General features: G+C 37.0%; 2 protein-coding genes across 3 annotated transcripts in view; one reads left to right on the top strand and one right to left on the bottom strand.

Moving 5' to 3' along the window:
• KLRF1 (killer cell lectin like receptor F1) overlaps nt 1-5,173 on the bottom strand; it is a 62,349-nt gene extending 57,176 nt beyond the window's left edge. The window contains exon 1 of the mRNA XM_025879739.2: nt 5,057-5,173. Coding sequence (XP_025735524.1) covers nt 5,057-5,072 — 16 coding nt within the window. The 5' untranslated portion in view covers nt 5,073-5,173. The remainder of the gene's footprint in view (nt 1-5,056) is intronic.
• Nucleotides 3,529-11,711, top strand: CD69 (CD69 molecule). 2 transcript variants are annotated; one of them, XM_025879743.2, is made up of 6 exons: nt 3,541-3,697; nt 5,189-5,274; nt 7,755-7,877; nt 8,810-9,009; nt 9,374-9,477; nt 10,607-11,711. In XM_025879743.2, the coding sequence occupies exons 3-6, from the start codon at nt 7,781-7,783 to the stop codon at nt 10,713-10,715; spliced, it is 510 nt and encodes a 169-aa protein (XP_025735528.1). In that variant the 5' UTR covers nt 3,541-3,697; nt 5,189-5,274; nt 7,755-7,780; the 3' UTR covers nt 10,716-11,711. The 2 variants fall into 2 exon arrangements, with proteins under 2 accessions (XP_025735527.1, XP_025735528.1); XM_025879742.2 differs by lacking the exon at nt 5,189-5,274 and having other exon boundaries at nt 3,529-3,697.
• Nucleotides 11,712-21,990: the final 10,279 nt, after the last annotated feature.

Below are 21,990 nucleotides of genomic sequence, written 5' to 3' on the forward strand. Positions count from 1 at the left end.
TTAAAACTATATAGATATGCATATATCTAATGAGCTACAAAATTTCAGATGAGGATATATTTAATGAGAGAGTGAAGTAATAAATTGTGGCCAATGGGAGGTAATTTGTACAGGGGATTAGGGAAGGTCTTACTGAGAGGGTGACATGTGAGGTAACATAAATAAGAAGAAAGTGTCAGCCATGGAAAATCTGAAAGCAGAGAAAACAAGAGCAAGAACACCCTCCATAAAATTAAAATAAGTTTAATTTTTCAAGGAACAGAAAGTCAGCATAGCAGACTTACAGGGAATAAGAAGGAAAATTGTGGGAAATGATTATTTGTCTGTAAAATCTATACTTTTTAGATAATGTTAATTAGCCTAACTGTACTGGAATATATAATTTCAAAAATAGTTGGTGTCCAACCAAGACAGTTATGTTTTTCACATGAATATGGGAGTCATCAGAGGGGAAAAGTCACATTAGTAAGTGGTTAAACCAGACTACAATTTCTAGGATAGTTCAATGAGCTATTGAAAACTGCTTGGCATATGGGAAACACACACGGCAAGGGTTATCAGTGTGCGTAAAGATATTTTCTTTCCCTCTCTTTATACCCCACAGACTTAGAAGAGTTCAAATACTGTGCAGTGGGCACTGGAGTAGAGATTTCTGGGGAAAAAAAAAAAGGTTTATTTTATCCCATCTTGCCTTTTGTGTTTGAGTTATTTTAATATTTTCTTGTAAATATTTTGTAATATTTTAGTGAAATGGATCTCAGTGTCATTTCCTAATACAAAGCAAGATATGTGGGAAGAAAATGTACAATTCTTTGATTAAAATTATTTCCCACTGACCTAAATTTTGAGTGTTTCGTGGAATAAATAAATAAATGTTCTACACCAAGATAAAAAAAAAAAAAAGAAGAGTTCAAATACTGTTGCAGATTTAGAACTGCTATATTACCCTGTTACCGGACCCCCAGGACTGTTCTTGAGCCTTAATGTCATAGAAATGAACACTGAACGCAAGAGAAAGAAAGCCAGGCAGAGTTTATGAGAGATAGCTTGTATACAAGGGAATCAACAAGAAAGAGGAATGTTGCTCCCCAAAGGGGTAGTGTGCAAGGCTTATAAAGGCACTCTTCCAAAGGGCAAGGGGCTGGGAGTGGGGAAGCGTCCTTCGGTCCCACGGTCATTATCTTTGGTCGTTACTTTTCAGTGGACATGAGACAATTACAGGATGCCTTTCTCCATGGTCGACATCCTTCTAGGGCTCCTGGAACGTAGAAATACTTGTACGGCAGACTTTAAATTGTGACTCCTAATTTTGCCCAGATGACCATTAATCCCTAACAGCTGTTATCTCTCATTTGTTTGCTTTCCCAGGACGTATCTGTCTCTAAGAGTATGAAAACTTTTAACCTCAAACTTTTGCCTCAGACCTGTGGCCTTACAGGAATTAAGTCCCTCTTGCTTTCCTATACTCCCTCAATCCCATGCATTCTTCACATTATAGGGTATGTAATTAGTATCAGGATGTGGACATTAACTCAGATCTCCCAAGTTTAGAAAAATAAACTAAGTTGCTTTCACCCAAAGAAATTAGCAAAAGCATCAGCCGTTTCCCTTAAGTACCCAACTTGACCCTTCCGTCACTCATCTGCAATATTCAAGTGGGCACTCATCTACAATATCCACTGGCAATCTACAATCCCACACACCTCCTCGAATAACACACTATAGTTTAGAACTTTTTATGTTTTTTATACATATTCTTTCATTAGTTCATATTTATTTATTCATGCATTCAATGAGTATTTACTGTTTGTACTGCCTACGTACCAGTTTCCAGTTACTATGTCAGGTGTTAGAGGCACAGAAGGGGCAAGCCAGAAAAAGTTCTTGGCCCTAAGCAGTTTACAGTCTAGTAAAGAAAGTAGACAACAAACAGTGGTATAATATCAGATATCACCAAGTGATATAAAGAAAGATAAAGGTATATGGTGGCATAGAGCATGAGATTCTTTTTACATAGAGAAGGTAAGTGAAGACCTTCCTGGGCAGATCACAGTTGAATAGTTAATAAAATGAGTTGAAGGGAGACCAAGACTTGCAAGGAGGTGGAAGAAGAACCTTTTAGAGAAAATACAAAGATTCTGTAGTGGGGGTATGCTTGACATTTTTGTGGTATAACAGAGGTTACAGCGGGAGAGGACAGGGACTAATTGGGAAAATGGCCAGAGAGGTAGCCAGGAGTCAGATCATGGACCTTCTCAACTATAAGAAGGTCTTTGGATTTTATGGTAATTTGGATAAGAAGACTTTGAGGGTAGGGTGGGGGATGAACATCTCACCAAAGTGATTTGACTTAATTGTAAAACAACCCTTCTTGCTGTTATGTGGAAAACATAGTAGGATATTGACTGAAAAAATGGAGTGGAAGCAGACAGCCCTTAAGACCAACATACACCTCTTCATGTCTTACTTTAACAAATAAATACGTTGGCTCAACAAAGCTATGGTAGATGATAATGCCGAACCTACCTAGGCATAATACCTCCACAAATGTTTTATTCTGAAAACACATAGTCTTTAAAGAGGTAATATTAATGATAAAAATTAGGGCAGAAAGATTGGTAACCAGAGTGGTATTTTGATCCCCTCCTTAAATCACCATACACAGACATTCTGCCTTCATAGCTCACTGGGATGGTATTGATACCATGGTAATATATTTTTTATAATAATCATACTCCAAATGTCTGACACCTCAGAGATACAGGAAAATAATCTAAAATAGGGGAAATTTAGAGAAGAATAAGGTATTAGGAGAAATTAGGGCAATCTATATGAAAGTAAAATATGACCAAAAAATTAACAGGAGATAAATGAGACAGATAATTTAAGATAAACAATTTTAGAACATAGAAAGGAAGTTCCAGACCACAAGGTTTCTATTTCCTTAAAGCAAGTACGTACTAAATGATACCTTACAAGAACTAGTCCCCAGGAAGAAGTGAACGATACCCTTCTGACAGCCAATTTATCGCTTCCTAAGTAAAATTCTTCCAGAGTGGAGAGAGATCCATAAGGACAGAGATCTTAAAATTCTTATTTAACAATAAACCCTCTAGCCCCAAAACAGGTCAGGTTCAAAGTGCATGCTCAATAAACATTAGTTGTTTATTAAATAAATGAATGAGGTTCCAAGGGAAATATTGCTCTCCAAATTATTTCCACCTCAAAGTTAGGAATCCTTAACTTTTCATTCTTTACTTAAACAGGCTATCTCCTAAGTTATTTGTGTTTTTCACAAATTTAAAGAAGGATGTCTCAGATTCTGGGAAAATCCCGCTTGTCTCTTCATGCTACACCTACAGTTGTGAGAAAGCACATTTCAGACAACAGGGAAAACCCGCAGCTCACCACAATAACACATTGTAAATTGTCTGGGCTGTTGGAGCATAAATTAAAGAGAACTGATGAAACTGAGTGGTTAGGAGGCAGGAGAAAGGGGGTGGAGACAATACAACCGAATATAAACGCTGAGATACCTCACAGACTCAGAGACTGAACAAGAGCTTTGGCAAAGACTTTTGCTATAGATTGGCTTGACCTGGGATTAACCGGGGAATCTTGACTAGAACAAAGATGAATTCTGAAGATTGTTCCATAACAGAGAACAGCTCCTTGCGTCCAGAGGGTGGACAACAAAGTAAGTCAGACCTCTGTTATATACTGGTAACAAAACTCTCTCTCTCACACACATCTACCATGTATCATCTCTCTCTTTCTCTCTCTCTCTCTCTCACACACATCTATCTATCATCTATCTTCTATCTCTCTATCCTCTGATATTAGCAGTATTTTTAAAAATGAGCCTTTTTTCTTAGAAAGACTCGATTACATTTTACTTCAGTCCAGGTAAAGGAGAAAATGAGAACAAGTAAATATTTCTCTATCCATGAGAAGACAGGATACCTGAGACTTGAGAGGAAACCACAAAGGTGGATTTCTGAAGATAGTTAGAGATCTGTTTTTCTTTCAGTTTATATCATATCAATTCTTCAGATTTAATTAGAAAATTCCCTGCACTGGCCCAGTGCATTCACCACCGTTTTTCCATATCCATCTGTACCTGCTTCGGGATGCATTGCCTCTCTTTATAGCAATTCTGTTTTCCCCATAACCAATTGCATTCCTTATTGTCTTCACCTTGTGTCTTTCTTTGTATGCTTTCTGTTTGCTTCAGCTTGTGTTCTCATGACAGCATCTTCCAGTTGCTGGGAATGAAGGTTTCCAATCTTTGAAAGAATAGCTGTATCTGAACATATCTGAACATTTACCAGGCCTGGAGGTAATTTCTTAGGAGAATGTCATGAAAAATTCTTGAAAATATGAACTTCTACTTCTGTACTCTTCATGGAACTCTTCATTTCATCATTCTGACTCCCCCTTTCAATCACAGGCTTCAAATTCTACATGAATCATACGTGGTTCTTCCTTTCTTTTGTTTTTCATCAAAATACATCAAAATATGGCCATCTTAGCTATTTACCTTTTCCTTTCTTCTATTCATCTATTCTGTCCACAGACCTATTCTATTTCCTATTATTAGGATGCTCCCATTGTTTTTCCTATAATGTGTTTCTGTGAGGTTTTCTTGATTTTTTCCATATATCCCTCTTCCTCTGTAATTAATGAGGTGCTCCAAACACTAGCATGTGGGAGGGACAGTTTACTTATAAACAAAGTAATCCAGTAATAAAGGGGTGTGTTACGAGCAGCAGAGCTGAACAATCTGGAGGAAGGGATTGTTTTCTGAGTGTGTGTCTATTAGACTGGTTTACCTTAAAAAGGCATCAGTCACTTCTGATAAACCCATCTTTCACCTAAGAACACAAAATCAAGGGTAGATAACAAGTGCATGCCACACAGATTTCTGGTGGCTAGGTAACCGTACTTTTATGGTCCAGTTGAGCTGCTGAAAAGAAGAAATGTATATAATAATAAAACCACTCAATACATAGAAAGCATAGTTGAAAGAAGAAGGGCCTAATTCAGGAATCCTCACCTTTTTCTGAGTTCATCCAATTTTCTGTTGAATGTTTAGTTTATGCTGCCCTTGCGGTTGCGTTATTAGTATGAACAATCCTCGGGCATCACCTTTGGATGTCTCAGTATATAACTGTTGATTTATTTTCAGTTTCTTCATTAATGAACAAGGCCCATAATCAGAGCGGAAGTATGCTGTTGGGGGAGTGTTTTGTCACCTAGGTGATAAATCAAACTGTGAGTAACAATAGCCCTCACGAATGGAAAACAAATGTACAGTCTGAGAATTATCTCCACAGCTTGCCCATTGGATAAGCCAATAGACTGAGCTAGGCTCTGAGTCCATGAGCCATCTGGACAAGTTAGTGTTTGCTAAGGAACCAGAACTGTTGCTTCATTGAGTCTAAGCGGCATGATCGACTCTCACATGGGAAGAAGTGAAACTAGACAGACAGCTCTGAACTTAACACCCTACCTACCAAAGGCTGCTTCTGGTGATCTACTGGTGAAAAAAAGGAAGATTTGCTTTGAGAAGCTGTGAGAAATAGAACTAGATAGGAGCTCAGTAAAGGCTTCTCTTGCAAAATCTGAATGCAGACCTCCGCTGGGAAAAACAATCCCCAGCAGCAAAAGCTGATGTTGGCAACCAGTAAACGATGAAAGAAAGCGTATGTCTTTGCTCAGTCTGACTTTAGAGAAATGTGTCAAGGAATAGAAATAAAAAATTTCAAGATATGTTCTCTGTTAACATCCTTTGAATTATGAAAGCCATACACATTGAAAAACAGGATATGTTTGCACTTGAGGCTATTTTGCTTGGTAAACTCTAATATCATGCAAGTGGCCATTTTACATTTCAGGTTTTGAGAACACAATAGGGAAATACAGATTTCTTGTGAGGCCAGATTTTTAAAATCTCAAGAGCTCATCCTAGCAAAAATCAAATTCAAACTCTGGACGCAAAATCCCCTTCTCTTCTTCCTCAATTATTTACTTATATTCTAAGATAGATATTCTTCTAGTTTTTTTTAAACTAAGAATCATCATTCACATCATATTCATATTCCACAAAAATATTTCTTACTGGTGAAATCAAATTTTTACTTGGTTTCGGCACTATATGGAAGGTAAATGAAATAATCAACTTCCACCTAACATTTGTTAATATTGTTATGTTTCTTCTATTAATTTAACTTCTCTTGAAAAATTCAAATATTTGACTCTTCATCTACATATCACTTTTGACTGAGGTATAATTTACATACAATGGATGCACACATCATAAGTATGCAGTTTAATGAATTAAAACAAAAACTCCAATCAACATTTGAAATTTTCTATCACCCTAGAAAGTTCCCCTGTGTTTCTTTCTGGTCGAATTACTTTTCCTACACACATAAAAGCAATCACTTTTCTGATTTCTGTCACCAGAGTTTAGTTCAACTATTCTTTTATTTTTGAGTATAGTTAACATGTATTATTATGTTATTTTCTGGTGTACAGAAAATGTAATGCTACATCCTTTTATGTTATGCTCTGCTCACCATTAAGTGTAGCTACCATCTGTCACCATACAATGCTACTACAGTATCATTGACCATAATCCTTATGCTGTGCATTTCATCCCCATGACTTATTCATTCCATAAGTGGAAACCTGTATCATCCATCGCCCTTCACGCATCTTGTCTTACCCATTCCTCCATCCGCCTCCCCTCTGGCAACCATCATTTTGTTTTCTGTATTTATAAGTCTGACTCTGTTTATTGTTTGTTCCTTCATTTGTTTTGTTTTTAAATTCCACACGTGAGGGAAATCATATGGCACCTGTCTTTCTCAGTCTGACTTATTTCACTTATAGTTCAGCAATTCTCGAATGTCATACAAATGGAAATATACAGTATATAGTTATAACTGCATTTTCTTCACTCAACATTTTTTTGAGATTCACGCATTTTGTTGCATTTATCAGGGTTTTTTTTAATTGCTGAATAGTATTCAGATATACCATAATTTGTTCATCCATATTCTTATTAATGGATATGTGGGTTATTTCTAAGACTTGGCTCTTAAGAATAAAGCTGCTAGGAACATTCTTGTTTTGTACAAGTTAGATTGCTGGATCATAGGGTGGGTGTATATTTAATTGTATAGAGAAAGAGTTTTCCAAATTAGTTTTCCATTTTACTCTCCCATGAGTAATATATGAAAATTTCAATTGCTTCACATCTGTACCAACTTCACCAAAAAGTACCATCAATCTTTTTTTTTAAACTTTCAGTCACGCTAGTTGTAGCTATTTATATATCAATTCAGTATTTTTTATTCATTATCCACACCTATTGCATTTATGTCATCTCTCTTAAACAGTGACTACAGAAAGGTAAAGGCATTGTGCTTAGGATGTCCCTTTTATATATCTTCTAGGATAATCAGAGATTTAATAAATGTTCTTGTGATTCAAACAGTAAAATTATGATATACTTAGAATTTTTGTAGCTACTAAGTGCATAGATTGGGGAGATATTTTATGATCTCATTCTTATTCCTGAATTGTTTCACTATCCTACTTCACTCAAAACTGGGGGGAAGTTAGCTTATAAATTTCATAGAACAAGGTAAGGAAGAATTAAAATGTAAATGCCTCAGGAGAATATCGAATGTCCCTTTCTTGCTTCTACAGTCTGCCTGAATTCATCATCAACTTTCTCTCTTCAGGTAATGCCGCCAGCCCTCGTTTTGCAATGCAGCATGAAGGGTCCCTTCAAGTTCCTATCCCATGTGCTGTCGTGAATGTGGTCCTCATCACTGTTTTAATCATAGCTCTCATCGCTATATCAGGTGGGTCAGTACTTCATGAATTCATTGAGTCTCTGCTGTTAGCGTTTATGTCCAGCTGAAATCAACAGGGATTACTTGGTCTAATTAATGAGAAATTCTGATTAATTTAGAATTATCCCAATTATTATATGTGGCTGATTTCTTAAAGAATACTAAATATAATTCCATATTCCTTAGATGATCAATACAGTGCTTTCTGAGTTTTCTAGAGCTTCTTTACAAGTATTAAAAGTGTCTATGTTTTATACATTATTGTGGGAGAAAATTACACTTGAGCATATTTTAAAATCCAAAATGAAAGGGACTGATTTAGATTCTAAATAAACAGGCATTTAGTTAGAAAAAAAAATGTGGGCTTCACATTCACCCTTGATAGAAAAAAATAGTATCGAAGCCATAGATTAATCAGGTATTGATCAGTCTTCTGTCTCTTATCTCCAAGGCCACAGAAGGGTGGTTATGGATAATTTAAAATATATCTAGAATCTCCCAAAGAGTCAACTGTGATATGGTATTCAAAACATATAGCAATACCAAGATACATTTGTGCCTTTACAAACATGAAATTTTACAACTTTCTGAAACATCCTCAGTCAGGGATCTTTCTGTATTCTGAATTACTTCCCTGTAAATGTTTCTGTCCTTCATCTCCCAATACAGTGTTTTATTGACTGCATTGTAATTTATAATGCCCTGTCCCCTTTCTAGTCCAAAGGCTACTTGCAAGATTTTTCTATTTTCCTACCCCTTTCTGAGATTACGGCTCGAAAGACACCCTCTTATTTCTTATATGCTGACAATAATGATTAGGCACAAGAAGAGATTATATAAGGTTGTCACCTAGCACTGCTCAGCACCTCCTGAACTGATTTTGCATACTGTGGGTATTTACTTTCTTTTGTTACTAAAACAAACCACTTTCCTGTTCACAGTGGGCCAATACAATTGTCCAGGCCAATATATGTCCCCATTGCCATCAAATAGCCATGTTTCTTCATGCTCCGACGATTGGATTGGATACCAGAAGAAATGTTATTTTATTTCCACTGAAAAGAGGGGTTGGACGCCGGCCCAAAACTTTTGCTATGAACAGGGTGCTACTCTTGCGTTCATTGATTCTGAAAAGGACATGGTAAGATAGTATTCAAGAACGATTTCATAAAATATTGTTATTTTTTAACATAGATAATCTGTGATTCCTTTCTGTCTCCTGCTAAGTGACGACATTGTGCCTCTCTCCCTTGTGGGAAAATTTAGTCACAGAAAAGCCATATGATCAGTCTGAGGTCCCAATCAGGGTTCAGTTTAATCTTGTAAATTTGCTTTGATTACTTAACGTCAAAGCCCAAAAATACAAATGAGCTTGTCCTAAACAGAGCTAATAACTGATCGGCTTAGCTATCATGCCTTGAATTGCAGCTTCTGAAAAATAGGATTAATTATGTACTTACCCAGAGGGGTTGTTTAACACACACATCCTTTGTACTTTCTTCAAGAGCTTTTTAAAACAATATGTGGGTATAACTAATCATTGGATTGGGCTGAAAACTGAAGATGGTCAGACATGGAAATGGTCAGATGGCAAAGAATTTAACAACTGGTAAGTTTCAAGATGTCTCTTTATCCTCCCCAGAATGGCAGCTCAGGGAAGCCATTTTCCTTTCAAAGCACTGTTGTATATGATGGTTGTGCCCTTTAGGAGCAGAGCTTTATCAGTCTGTCAAAACAGACAAATACAAATATGCACTCTTTCAAATTCTTTAAAGAAGGGTTAATATTGCCATTTTTTCTTTTTATCTACTTGGAAGTCATACAATAAATGTTTCTAGTAATTTTATCTCAGCAAATTTTAGTGTGAGTAATAGACTCAGACATATTCCAGACATAATTACGATGATGCAAAAAGAAAAATCCAACACTGCCAATCTCATATATATTTTTTCCTGATAAGCTGACTTTTTAGAAAATAATCCCCTTTTACTCTTTCCCAGTTGTCATCCCCACAAGGATAAAACACAGTATTTCTAATAGCAAATTAGAGGCTTCTATGAACCTGACAGAAAACTTGCCCCAGAATGGAAGATGTTGACTTTATTACCTGTAGTTGATGTACATTTTGAAGTTTGAAGGACATTTTATATAGTTAGTATTAACCTTTGCCATCTGAAAACTCAGAACTGAATAAATTTCTAGCCTTCTAAATAGCTTTTTTTAAAGATTTATTTATTTATTTGACAGAGAGAGACACAGTGAGAGAGGGAACACAAGGAGGGGGAGCGGGAGGGGGAAGCAGGCTTCCCGCTGAGCAGGGAGCCCGATGTGGGGCTCGATCCCAGGACCCTGGGATCATGACCTGAGTCAAAGGCAGACGCTTAATGACTGAGCCACCCAGGCACCCTAGCTTTCTAAATAGTTTTATGATAATTACTGATAAGGAAAATAAATTTAAATTTCTAGATAAGGCATTTTTAATATGTGTCCTATGGTACACCAGATAAATGGAACACTTTGCTCTTACCTTTTTATCTTCCTTCCACAGACCCTTTCTTGCAATTCTTGTCTACTGTCTCTACAGATTGGTTTATGGTCACTTGACCAGATGACTTGCTTCATGAACTCCTATCAAACAAACAAACAAATCTGAGGCTACCCTCGCAAAGTTCATTTTCATGTAACTGAATGAAAATAATGAATTCAAAATCATTCTAAGTTTCTTTATTGTTCGACAGGTTCAGCCTCCCAGGATCTGAGAACTGTGCATTTCTGAATAGTACAGGGGTCAGCAGCACAGCATGTGGAAAGAATTTATATTCGATATGTAGCAAACCCGCTAAATAATGAGGAAACATATTTGCTTTTAGACTATTATAACATGGAACTCAAGGAAATTTGTGTTGATCGATGCTGCTCTATGGTCAGAAATTTTCCACAAAGACTTTCTGAAAAAACTTTGTCTTATTTTGGAAACCTTCTTCCAAACAAGACTATGGGAAAAAAGGAAGAGAAATTCCAGGAATATCTGTATTGTGGAACACTCTTGCCATGAGCTGAAAAAGTCACAGGTTGACTGATCGTTACATCCAAGAATGAGAAGAACGACTTTAAACCTTATGGATGCACTTTATATTTTTTAGAATTAAAAATAATAAAATAACTAGGCTTAGAGTTATTATTTATTGTTGAATGACTACCAAAACTGAGTGTGCTTCATGTATTTGCACTATTTGAAAACGTTAGGTGGCGGTATTAAAAACTGAATGTAAACAAAAAATTTTAACTGGTAGCATGGACATTTAGTCTAAATGCATTTTTTTTAAGTCAGAGAACATGTATAAGTGGACAAATGCTTATGAAGCTAAGCTTTGTAATATTTCTCTCTTTTTAGAGAAGTTTGCCAGGTGACTTTGTCATTTTCCCACCAAAAGAGTGGGATGATCATGTATTTATATTGTTGTTGTTTTTACTTCTTCTGTGTAATTCATCTTTTTCAATGTTACATAATTCACTGTCTTAAGAATCTTACACGTAGCATTTTACAGAGATACGGACAAAAACAAATATGAGGAATATTTGTGAAACAGATGAAGTATTGGAAAATGTGCAATATGTGATGTGGCAAATTCCTATCAAGAAAACTTCTGTATTGTTCAAACTTGGAATAATAATAGTCTTATCTGACTATATGTGTGTACCTTTCCTAATCAATTCTATCATGTGCAATGCTTCTTATGAAGTATTTTCTGAGTGCAATAGTGTTTCTTTGTTTGTCTTTTGTATTCAGTGCCCTTATAAGCTGATTTTATGTATGTTAAAATAAAAGTAGAATCGACAAAATGGTTTCTAAGAAGTGTTCATTTCTTGAAATACACTCAAAATTTTATGTCATACTAGAAATCAGAAAACAGAATACTATAACATTTTTTAAACTTATCTATAGTAAAAACTTAGCTTTATAAATTTGTACTTTTTGAATTGTTTTCATATATATTTCCAAAAGAGCTACAGTTATTTTTCTGTACAGCAGATCCTCAGTAAATATTCTAATTGACTTGGGAGGAATATATGTCACTTAAGGTTTTTTTGACTCTATTTTCTTCCTTTCTGTTATTATTCATCACCCTCATACTAAAGAGGCATAGGAAATTAGGAGACCCCTAGAGTCATCTTGGGAGGACCTGTGATTTATAGCTCATCTTCTCTCCAATAAAAGGATAACTGGTCCTCATAAATGATGCTCTGAAAGCATCTTGTTCAATTCTGAAGTTCTAGGCATATTTTAGTTATTTACACAAAGTAATCCATGAAGTAGAAACAAGGCACTACGCTAATCTTTATGAGATACTTCAGTCAGGAAAAATTCTGTTACCTTCAAAATTGTTTTGTGAATGTATTTCATAATATTCTTCTCTGAAAGCATTTCTGAATGCTATTGTGATATCTCTAAACTATTATCATGAGTACAGCATATTGAAAAGAAATGTGAATGGGGCGCCTGGGTGGCTCAGTTGATAAGCGTCTGCCTTCGGCTTGGGTCATGGTCCCAGGGTCCTGGGATGGAGCCCCACATCGGGCTCCCTGCTTGGCGGGGGGCCTGCTTCTCCCTCTCCCACTCCCCCTGCTTGTGTTCCTGCTTTTGCTGTCTCTTTCTGTCAAATAAATAAATAAAATCTTAAAAAAAAAAAGAAAAAGAAAAGAAACGTGAATTCCAGACATTGCTTAGTGATAAAAATATAGAGTTTCCTTCATCTCCATGTCCTTCAGTTCTCACAGCTGTAAAAGGAAACAAATGGCCTTCACCCTCTAATATCCCATCATTAGTAACAACAATATGCACCTGAGTCGTGTGAGAAAGCAATGTCTTGTGATTCGTGTGTTATGAAATGTGTAAATGGGGGGTGCCTGGGTGGCTCAGTTGGTTAAGCGGCTGCCTTTGGCTCAGGTCATGATCCCGGGGTCCTGGGATCGAGGCCGACGTCGGGCTCCCTGCTCGGCAGAGAGCCTGCTTCTCCCTCTCCCTCTCCTTGCTGTTCTGCCTACTTGTGCGCTCTCTCTCTCTGTCAAATAAATAAATAAAATCTTAAAAAAAAAAAAAGAAATGTGTAAATGGAAAGTGTTGCTAAAAGCCAGAGCACAGGAGAAATGCTGCCTGTTTCATCTCTGCCACCTGCTAGTTGCCCAACTGTTTTAGTTAGCATTAGTTAGAAATTTCCCCAAAATTGGGTAGAAATTAAATTAGTTAATACGTGAAAATGAGTTTAGAATAGTACCTGGCTCACAGTGGTGTATTAACTTCTAGTAATGATTGTTATAAATGGGAACATTATGTCATTAAATTTCCAGTATTGGCAAAAAGCAGCATTTCTACATAATATGTGTACGTCTACATAGCCTGTCTTTCTTTTTGGAGGGGTTATTTGTAAAACAATAAACAATTACATTAGGGTAGTGATGAAGCGTATACTAGGGAAAGTGTAGGGTGCTGTGGAAGTATATTACAGATATATACTTGATTTGCTCCTGTGTTCAAGCTTTTAGCTAATTTTTAAAATGTTGAATTTATAGGCTATATTCACCCCGGATAATTATGTTAATATGTACTGAAGGTAACCACCAGTTATCTGTGTTTTATTTGGCTTTTGCAACATAATTGCAATTCCTTCCTCTAAAAAGGGCAATAACAGTTCACCTGCTTATTTCACATAAATATAGGGATTCAATGAAATTAAAAGTATTTTTTAAATGATTGAATGGCACTGAAATGTTAGGTCCTATAGTCAGTATTGAATTGATTCAAAACTTTTAGTATTAATATAGTATTGATATAGAAATTATCTTTTTGTGCTTGTTCTCAATTTTCATAATTTTGACTAGATTTTAACACATGAAAATTGATCACAACTGAGATTAAAATGCTAAGAAAATTCTAGAGAAAATATTGGAAAATATATGGCCAGAAAGACTGTGAATGATCACATAAATTGGTATAGTTTGACCTTTGGAATACAGTTTTAAAATACTCATCAAAAGCCCTAACAGATTCCCTGTTTCTTTTGATGTGACAGTTTTTGGGGTGGGGGAGAGGAAGGACTTTAAAGGCATAATCTCTGATGTCCAAGACATAACCACAAAAATGTTTATCAAAGAACTATTTTTACCAGTGATAAATCAGAAACCACTTAATGGTTCAAAATTAAAGATTTGGTTAAATAAGTATGATTCTACTACATGATGAAATAATCTGACAACAATGAAAAATAACAATAAAAAAGAAAGTTGAGGAATATGGGGAAATATGCACACTATTATTGCTAAGCCAGGTAAAATAATACAGCCAGTAAGAGTCTATCCTGTTAAATATTGAACAGAAATACATATGCTTTGTGTTTCTATATACTTGAAGAGAGAAAATCACAAAGGTAAGCACAATGATTTTCCCTGAGTAATAGGAGTAAAGATAACCTTTCTTTTCTTCTTTATGTTTCTTTATAGTTTCAAGATATTCTATAAGAAAAATTTATATTTTAATATAGTATCATTAAAAGAAAAAATTTATATTTTAAATATAGTTTCATTAAAGTAGTCATTTTATTATTTAAAGCACAGCTCTACTTTTCTAGTGACCAATTACATATATTAAAAATTAGTTTGCTTTGAAGCAGACCCATAAATACAGAGAACAAACTAATGGTTGCAGAGGGGAGGGGGCGGTGGGATGGGAAAAATGGGTGAAGGGGAGTGGGAGTTACAGGTTTTCATTCATGGGATGGATAAGTCACAGGGAGGAAAGGTACAGCGTAGGGAATATAGTCAGTGATGGGAGCTATACTTGTGAGCCCAGCATAAGGTATTGAGTTGTCAAAACACTATGTTGTGCACCTGAAACTAATGATAATATAATTGACACTATATTTCAAGAAATAAAAAAACAACCAGTTTGTTTCAAGAATCTCCTCTACCCTAAATTAACTCAAGTCCCCCCAGTTTCATGGGCAGCCACAAGCTGCAGTGTCATCTAGTGGCTGGATAAAATCATGGCAGTTTGGGTTGGTTTGGTTTCTTGGTCCAGGAGATATACTTAACCTGAGAAAAATTATAGTTTTGTTTTTCTTTTCAAACAGTTTAAGCACAGTTTAAAGTTCGTGGGTAATGTAATCAGGTTAATGTGTTTCACCAGAAAGACATTGCATCTACTTTCTTTTTCTTATTATTATGTTATGTTACTCACCATACATTACATCATTAGTTTTTGATGTGGTGTTCTATGAGTCATTGTTTGCGTATAACACCCAGTGCTCCATGCAGTACGTGCCCTCTTTAATACCCATCACCAGGCTAACCCATCACCCCACTCCCCTCCCCTCTAGAACCCTCGGTTTGTTTCTCAGAGTCCATAGTCTCTCATAGTTCATCTCCCCCTCCGATTTCCCCTCCCCTTCATTTTTCACTTCCTACTATCTCTTCTTCTTCTTTTTTTTTTAATATATATAATTTATTATTTGTTTCAAAGGTACAGGTCTGTGTTTCAACAGTCTTACACAATTCACAGCACTCAGCTTAGCACATGCCCTCCCCAATGTCTATCACCCAGCCACTCCATCCCTCCTCCCCCCACCACTCCAACAACCCTCAGTTTGTTTCCCGAGATTAAGAATTCCTCATATCAGTGAAATCATATGATACATGTCTTTCTCTGATTGACTTATCTCGCTCAGCGTAATACCCTAAGTTCCAGCCACATCATTGCAAATGGCAAGATTTCATTCCTTTTGATGGCTGCATAATATTCCATTGTGTATATATACCACATCTTCTTTTTACATTCATCTGTTGATGGACATCTTGGCTCTTTCCATAGTTTGGCTATTGTGGACATTGCTGCTATAAACATTGGGGTGCATGTACCCCTTTGGATCACTACATTTGTATCTTCAGGGTAAATATCTGGTAGTGCAATTGCTGGGTTGTATGGTAGCACTATTTTCAACCTTTTGAGGAACCTCCATACTATTTTCCAGAGTGGCTGCACCAGCTTGCATACCCACCAACACTGTAGAAGGGTTCCCCTTTCTCCACATCCCTGCCAACATCCATCATTTCCTGACTTGTTAATTTTAGCCATTCTGGTTGGTGTGAGGGGGTATCTCATTGAGGTTTTGATTTGAATTTCCTGATGCTGAGCGATGTTGAGCACTTTTTCATGTGTCTGTTGGCCATTTGGATGTCTTCTTTGGAAAACTGTCTGTTCATGTCTTCTGCCCATTTCGTGATTGGATCATTTGTTCTTTGGGTGTTGCGTTTAAGAAGTTCTTTACTGATTTTGGATACTAGCCCTTTATCTGATATGTCATTTGCAAATTTCTTCTCCCATTCTGTCAGTTGTCTTTTGGTTTTGTTAACTGTTTCCTTTGCTGTGCAAAAGTCCCAATAGTTCATTTTTGCCCTTGCTTCCCTTGCCTTTGGCGATGTTTCTAGGAAGAAGTTGCTGCAGCTGAGGTCGAAGATGTTGCTGCCTGTGTTCTCCTTTAGGACTTTGATGGACTCCTGTCTCACGTTTAGGTCTTTCAACCATTTGGAGTCTATTTTTGTGTGTGGTGTAAGGAAATGGCCCAGTTTCACTCTTCTGCATGTGGCTGTCCAATTTTCCCAACACCATTTGTTGAAGAGACTGTCTTTTTTCCATTGGACATTCTTTCCTGCTTTGTCGAAGATGAGTTGACCATAGAGTTGAGGGTCCATTTCTGGGCTCTCGATTCTGTTCCATTGATCTATGTGTCTGTTTTTGTGCCAGTACCAAACTGTCTTGATGATGACAGCTTTGTAATAGAGCTGGAAGTCCGGAATTGTGATGCCACCAGCTTTGCTTTTCTTTTTCAACATTCCTCTGACTATTCGGGGTCTTTTCTGGTTCCATACATATTTTAGGATTATTTGTTCCATTTCTTTGAAAACGGTGGATGGTATTTTGATAAGGATTGCATTAAATGGGATGCCTGGGTGGCTCAGTTGGTTAGGCGACTGCCTTTGGCTCAGGTCACGATCCCGGAGTCCCAGGATCGAGTCCCGCATTGGACTCCCTGCTCAGTGAGGAGCCTGCTTCTCACTCTGGCCCTCCCCCCTCTCATGTACTCTCTCTCTCTCATTCTCGCTCTCTCAAATAAATAAATAAATCTTTAGAAAAAAAAGGATTTCATTAAATGTGTAGATTGCTCTAGGCAGCATTGACATCTTCACAATATTTGTTCTTCCGATCCATGAGCATGGAACGTTTTTCCATTTCTTTGTGTCTTCCTCAATTTCTTTCATGAGTATTTTATACTTTTCTGAGCACAGATTCATGGCCTCTTTGGTTAGATTTATTCCTAAGTATCTAATGGTTTTGACTGCAATTGTAAATGGGATCGACTCCTTAATTTCTCTTTCTTCTGTATCATTGTTGTATAGAAATGCAACTGATTTCTGTGCATTGATTTTATATCTTGCCACTTTACTGAATTCCCGTATGAGTTCTAGCAGTTTTGGGGTGGAGTCTTTTGAGTTTTCCACATAAAGTATCATATCATCTGAAAAACAGTGAGAGTTTGACTTCTTCTTTGCCGATTCTGATGCCTTTTATTTCTTTTTGTTGTCTGATTGCTGTGGCTAGGACTTCTAATACTCTGTTGAATAGCAGTGGTGATAGTGGACATCCCTGCCGCGTTCCTGACCTTAGGGGGAAAGCTCTCAGTTTTTCCCCATTGAGAATGATATTTGCTGTGGGTTTTTCATAGATGGCTTTTATGCTATTGAGGTATGTACCCTCTATCCCTACACTCTGAAGAGTTTTGATCAAGAAAGGATGCTGTACTTTGTCAAATGCTCTTTCTGCACCTATTGAGAGGATCATATGACTCTTGTTCTTTCCTTTATTAATGTATTGTATCACGTTGACTGATTTGTGGATGTTGAACAAAACTTGCAGCCCAGGAATAAATCCCACTTAGTCATGGTGAAGAATTCTTTTAATGTACTGTTGGATCCTATTGGCTAGTATTTTGGTGAGAATTTTTGCATCCATGTTCATCAGGGATAATGGTCTGCAATTCTCCTTTTTGATGGAGTCTTTTTCTGGTTTGGGGATCAAGGTAATGGTGGCCTCATAAAATGAGTTTGGAAGTTTTCCTTCCATTTCTATTTTTTGGAACAATTTCAGAAGAATAGGTATTCTTCTTGAAATGTTTGGTAGAATTCCCCTGGGAAGCCATCTGGCCTTGGCCTCTTGTTTGTTGGGGGATTTTTTATTACTGCTTCAATGTCCTTAACAGATACAGGTCTGTTCAGTTTTTTTTTTTTTAATTCTTCCCTAATTTCCTGGTTGACCCATTCATTCTTTAGTAGGATCCTCTTTAACCTCCATATATTTGAGCTCTTTCCTACTTTCCTCTTGTGATTGAGTTCTAGTTTCAAAGCAGCGTGGTCTGAAAATATGCAGGGAATGATCCCAATCTTTTGGTACCTGTTGAGACCTGATTTATGACCTAGGATGTGATCAGTTCTGGAGAATATTCCATGGGCACTAGAGAAGAATGTGTATTCTGTTGCTTTGGGGTGGAATGTTCTGAATAGATCTGTGAAGTCCATTTGGTCCAGTGTGTCATTTAAAGTCTTTATTTCCTTGTTGATCTTTTGCTTAGATGATCTGTCCATTTCAGTGAGGGGGGTGTTAAAGTCCCCCACTATTATTGTATTGTTGTCGATGTGTTTCTTTGATTTTGTCATTAACTGGCTTATATAACTGACTGCTCCCAAGTTGGGGGCATAGATATTTACAATTGTTAGATCTTCTTGTTGGATAGACCCTTTAAGTAGGATATAGTGTCCTTCCTCATCTATTATTATAGTCTGTGGTTTAAAATCCAATTTGTCTGATATAAGGATTGCCACCCCAGCTTTCTTTTGGTGTCCATTAGCTTGGTAAATGGTTTTCCACCCCCTCACTTTCAATCTGGGGGTGTCTTTGGGTCTAAAATGAGTCTCTTGCAGGCAGCATATAGATGGGTCTTGTTTTTTATCCAATCTGATATCCTGTGTCTTTTGATTGGGGCATTTAGCCCTTTTACATTCAGGGTAACTCTTGAAAGATAGGAATTTAGTGCCATTGTATTGCCTGTAAGGGAACTGTTACTGTATATTGTCTGTGTTCCTTTCTGGTCTATATTACTTTTAGGCTCTCTCTTTGCTTAGAGGACCCCTTTCAATATTTCTAGTAGGGCTGGCTTCGTGTTTGCAAATTCCTTTAGTTTTTGTTTGTCCTGGAAGCCTTTTATCTCTCCTTCTATTTTCAATGACAGTCTAGCTGGATATAGTATTCTTGGCTGCATATTTTTCTCATTTAGTGCTCTGAATATATCATGCCAGTCCTTTCTAGCCTGCCAGGTCTCTGTGGATAGGTCTGTTGACAATTTAATGTTTCTACCATTGTAGGTTACAGATCTCTTCTCCTGAGCTGCATCCAGGATTTTCTCTTTGTCTCTGAGACTCATAAGTTTTATTATTAGATGTTGGGGTGTTGACCTATTTTATTGATTTTGAGAGGGGTTCTCTGGGCCTCCTGGATTTTGATGCCTGTTTCCTTCCCCAAATTAGGGAAGTTCTCTGCTGTAATTTGCTCCAATATACCTTCTGCCCCTATCTCTCTTTCTTCTTCTTCTGGGATCCCAATTATTCTAACATTGTTTCATCTTATGGTATCACTTATCTCTCGAATTCTGCCCTGGTGATCCAGTAGTTGTTTATCTCTCTTTTCCTCAGCTTCTTTATTCTCCATCATTTGGTCTTCTATATCACTAATTCTCTTTTCTGCCTCACTTATCCTAGCAGTTAGAGCCTGCATTTTTGATTGCACCTCAGTAATAGCCTTTTTGATTTCGACTTGGTTAAATTTTAGTTCTTTTATTTCTCCAGAAAGGGTTTCTCTAGTATCATCCATGCTTTTTTCAATCCCAGCTAGAATGGGAGAAGATATTTGCAAATGACATATCAGATAAAGGGCTAGTATCCAAAATCAATAAAAAATTTATCACACTCAACACCCAAAGAACAAATGATCTAATCAAGAAATGGGCAGAAGACATGAACAGACATTTTTGCAAAGAAGATATCCAAATGGCAACAGACACTTGAAAAAGTGCTCAACATCACTTGGCATCGGGGAAATCCAAATCAAAACCTCAATGAGATACTACCTCACACCAGTCAGAATGGTTAAAATTAACAATTCAGGAAATGAGATGTTGGCAGAGATTTGGAGAAAGGGGAACCCTCTTACACTGTTGGATTGGAACGCAAGTTGGTGCAGCCACTCTGGAAAACAGTATCGAGGTTCCTCAAAAAGTTGAAAATAGAGCTACCCTACAACCCAGTAATTGCACTACTGGGTATTTACCCCAAAGATACAAATGGAGGGATCCAAAGGGGTATGCGCACCCTGATGTTTATAGCAGCAATGTCCACAATAGCCAAACTATGGAAAGAGCAAAGATGTCCATCGACTAATGAATGGATAAAGAAGGTGTAGTATATGTATATATATGTATATATATATATGTGTGTGTGTGTGTATATATATATACACACACACAATGGAATATTATGCAGCCATCCAAAAGAATGAAATCTTGCCATTTGCAATGAGGTGGATGGAACTTAGGGTATTATGCTTAGCGAAATAAGTCAATCAGAGAAAGACATGTATCATATGATCTCACTGATATGAGGAATTCTTAATCTCAGGAAACTGAGGGTTGCTGGAGTGGTGGGAGGTGGGAGGGATGGGGTGGCTGGGTGATGGACATTGGGGAGGGTATGTGCTATGGTGAGCACTGTGAATTGTATGAGACTGTTGAATCACAGGCCTGTACGTTTGAAACAAATAATACATTATATATGTTAAAAAAAAAAAAGAAGATAGTAGGAAGGGAAAAATGAAGGAGAGGAAATCGGAAAGGGAGACGAACCATTTGAGACTATGGACTCTGAGAAACAAACTGAGGGTTCTAGAGGGGAGGGGGTTGGGGGGATGGTTTAGCCTGGTGATGGGTATTGAAGAGGGCATGTACTGAATGGAGCACTGGGTGTTATATGCAAACAATGAATCATGGAACACTACATCAAAAACTAATGATGTAATGTATGGTGATTAAGATAACATAATAAAATAAAAAATAATTTATTCAGAAAATATAAAGAATTCCTTACTAATTAAAGCTTCCAAACAACTGCTTTATTTTATCCTGTCAATTCCTCGCAAATTTATTATCTCTTTGTCTACAATGTATCAAAACTGCCTGCCTTGGTCATTTCTTTGGGTCTCAATTTCATTATTGGGTCTCCATGTGCATGTCATAAAACTTTGTCCTTTTTTTCTCCTGTTAATCTGTCTCATATCAATTTAATTCCTAACTATCGAGAAGAACCCTGGGAGAGAGGGAAGAAGGAAATTTCTCCTTCCTCAACACTAGCAACCTGGGATCATTTCCCTTCAATTTTAGCAACTGAAAGGTTTGAATTCATCTCCTTCAAAGACTGGTCCACTCTCCCCTCAGCCTTACTCCTTGGGCAGTGTTTTTCAACCTGGGATGTTTTTGCCCCTCGAAGGATACTTAGCAGTGTTTAGAGATATTTTTGGTTGTCCAACATGGTGGGCAGTCAACATGGGGGAAGGCCTGATACTGGCATCTAGAAGGTAGAAGTAAGAGATGGTTCTAAACTATACAATGAACTCAGAACAGCTCCCAACAACAAAGAATAATCTGACTCAAAACGTCAATAGTGTCAAGGTTGGAAAATGTTGTCCTGGTGTGTAACTTTTTGGTGAACCAACCAGATATACTGATTTTTCAGGCTCCCTGTCTCTGCTTGAGGACTGGAACCACCCTAGCTCTTAGACTGCCAAAAGCCCTGCTCTGCTCCTCAGTTTCTCCATCTGTCTTTGAGAATCTTGTATAGGAAATGCAACTCTTCTTCCTGGGTTTCAGCTTTCTTTTGGACTTGCATTGTATCATTCACTAATTTGTTATCTCATCAATGCCTTTATTTATTTATTTATTTATTTATTTATTTATTTATTTATTTATTT

This window comes from Callorhinus ursinus, unplaced genomic scaffold (genome assembly GCF_003265705.2).
Source record: "Callorhinus ursinus isolate GAN/ISIS: 27379988/994484 unplaced genomic scaffold, GSC_fseal_2.0 scaffold27, whole genome shotgun sequence".
Taxonomy (NCBI): domain Eukaryota; kingdom Metazoa; phylum Chordata; class Mammalia; order Carnivora; family Otariidae; genus Callorhinus; species Callorhinus ursinus.

What these genes read in the sequence shown, in the direction of transcription:
- CD69 (XM_025879742.2), top strand. Translation starts at nt 3,634, where the DNA reads ATGAATTCTGAAGATTGTTCCATAACAGAGAACAGCTCCTTGCGTCCA. An exon ending in AGCTCTCATCGCTATATCAG is followed by an intron (nt 7,878 to 8,809) that starts GTGGGTCAGTAC and finishes TCCTGTTCACAG; the next exon opens with TGGGCCAATACAATTGTCCA. An exon ending in TTGATTCTGAAAAGGACATG is followed by an intron (nt 9,010 to 9,373) that starts GTAAGATAGTAT and finishes ACTTTCTTCAAG; the next exon opens with AGCTTTTTAAAACAATATGT.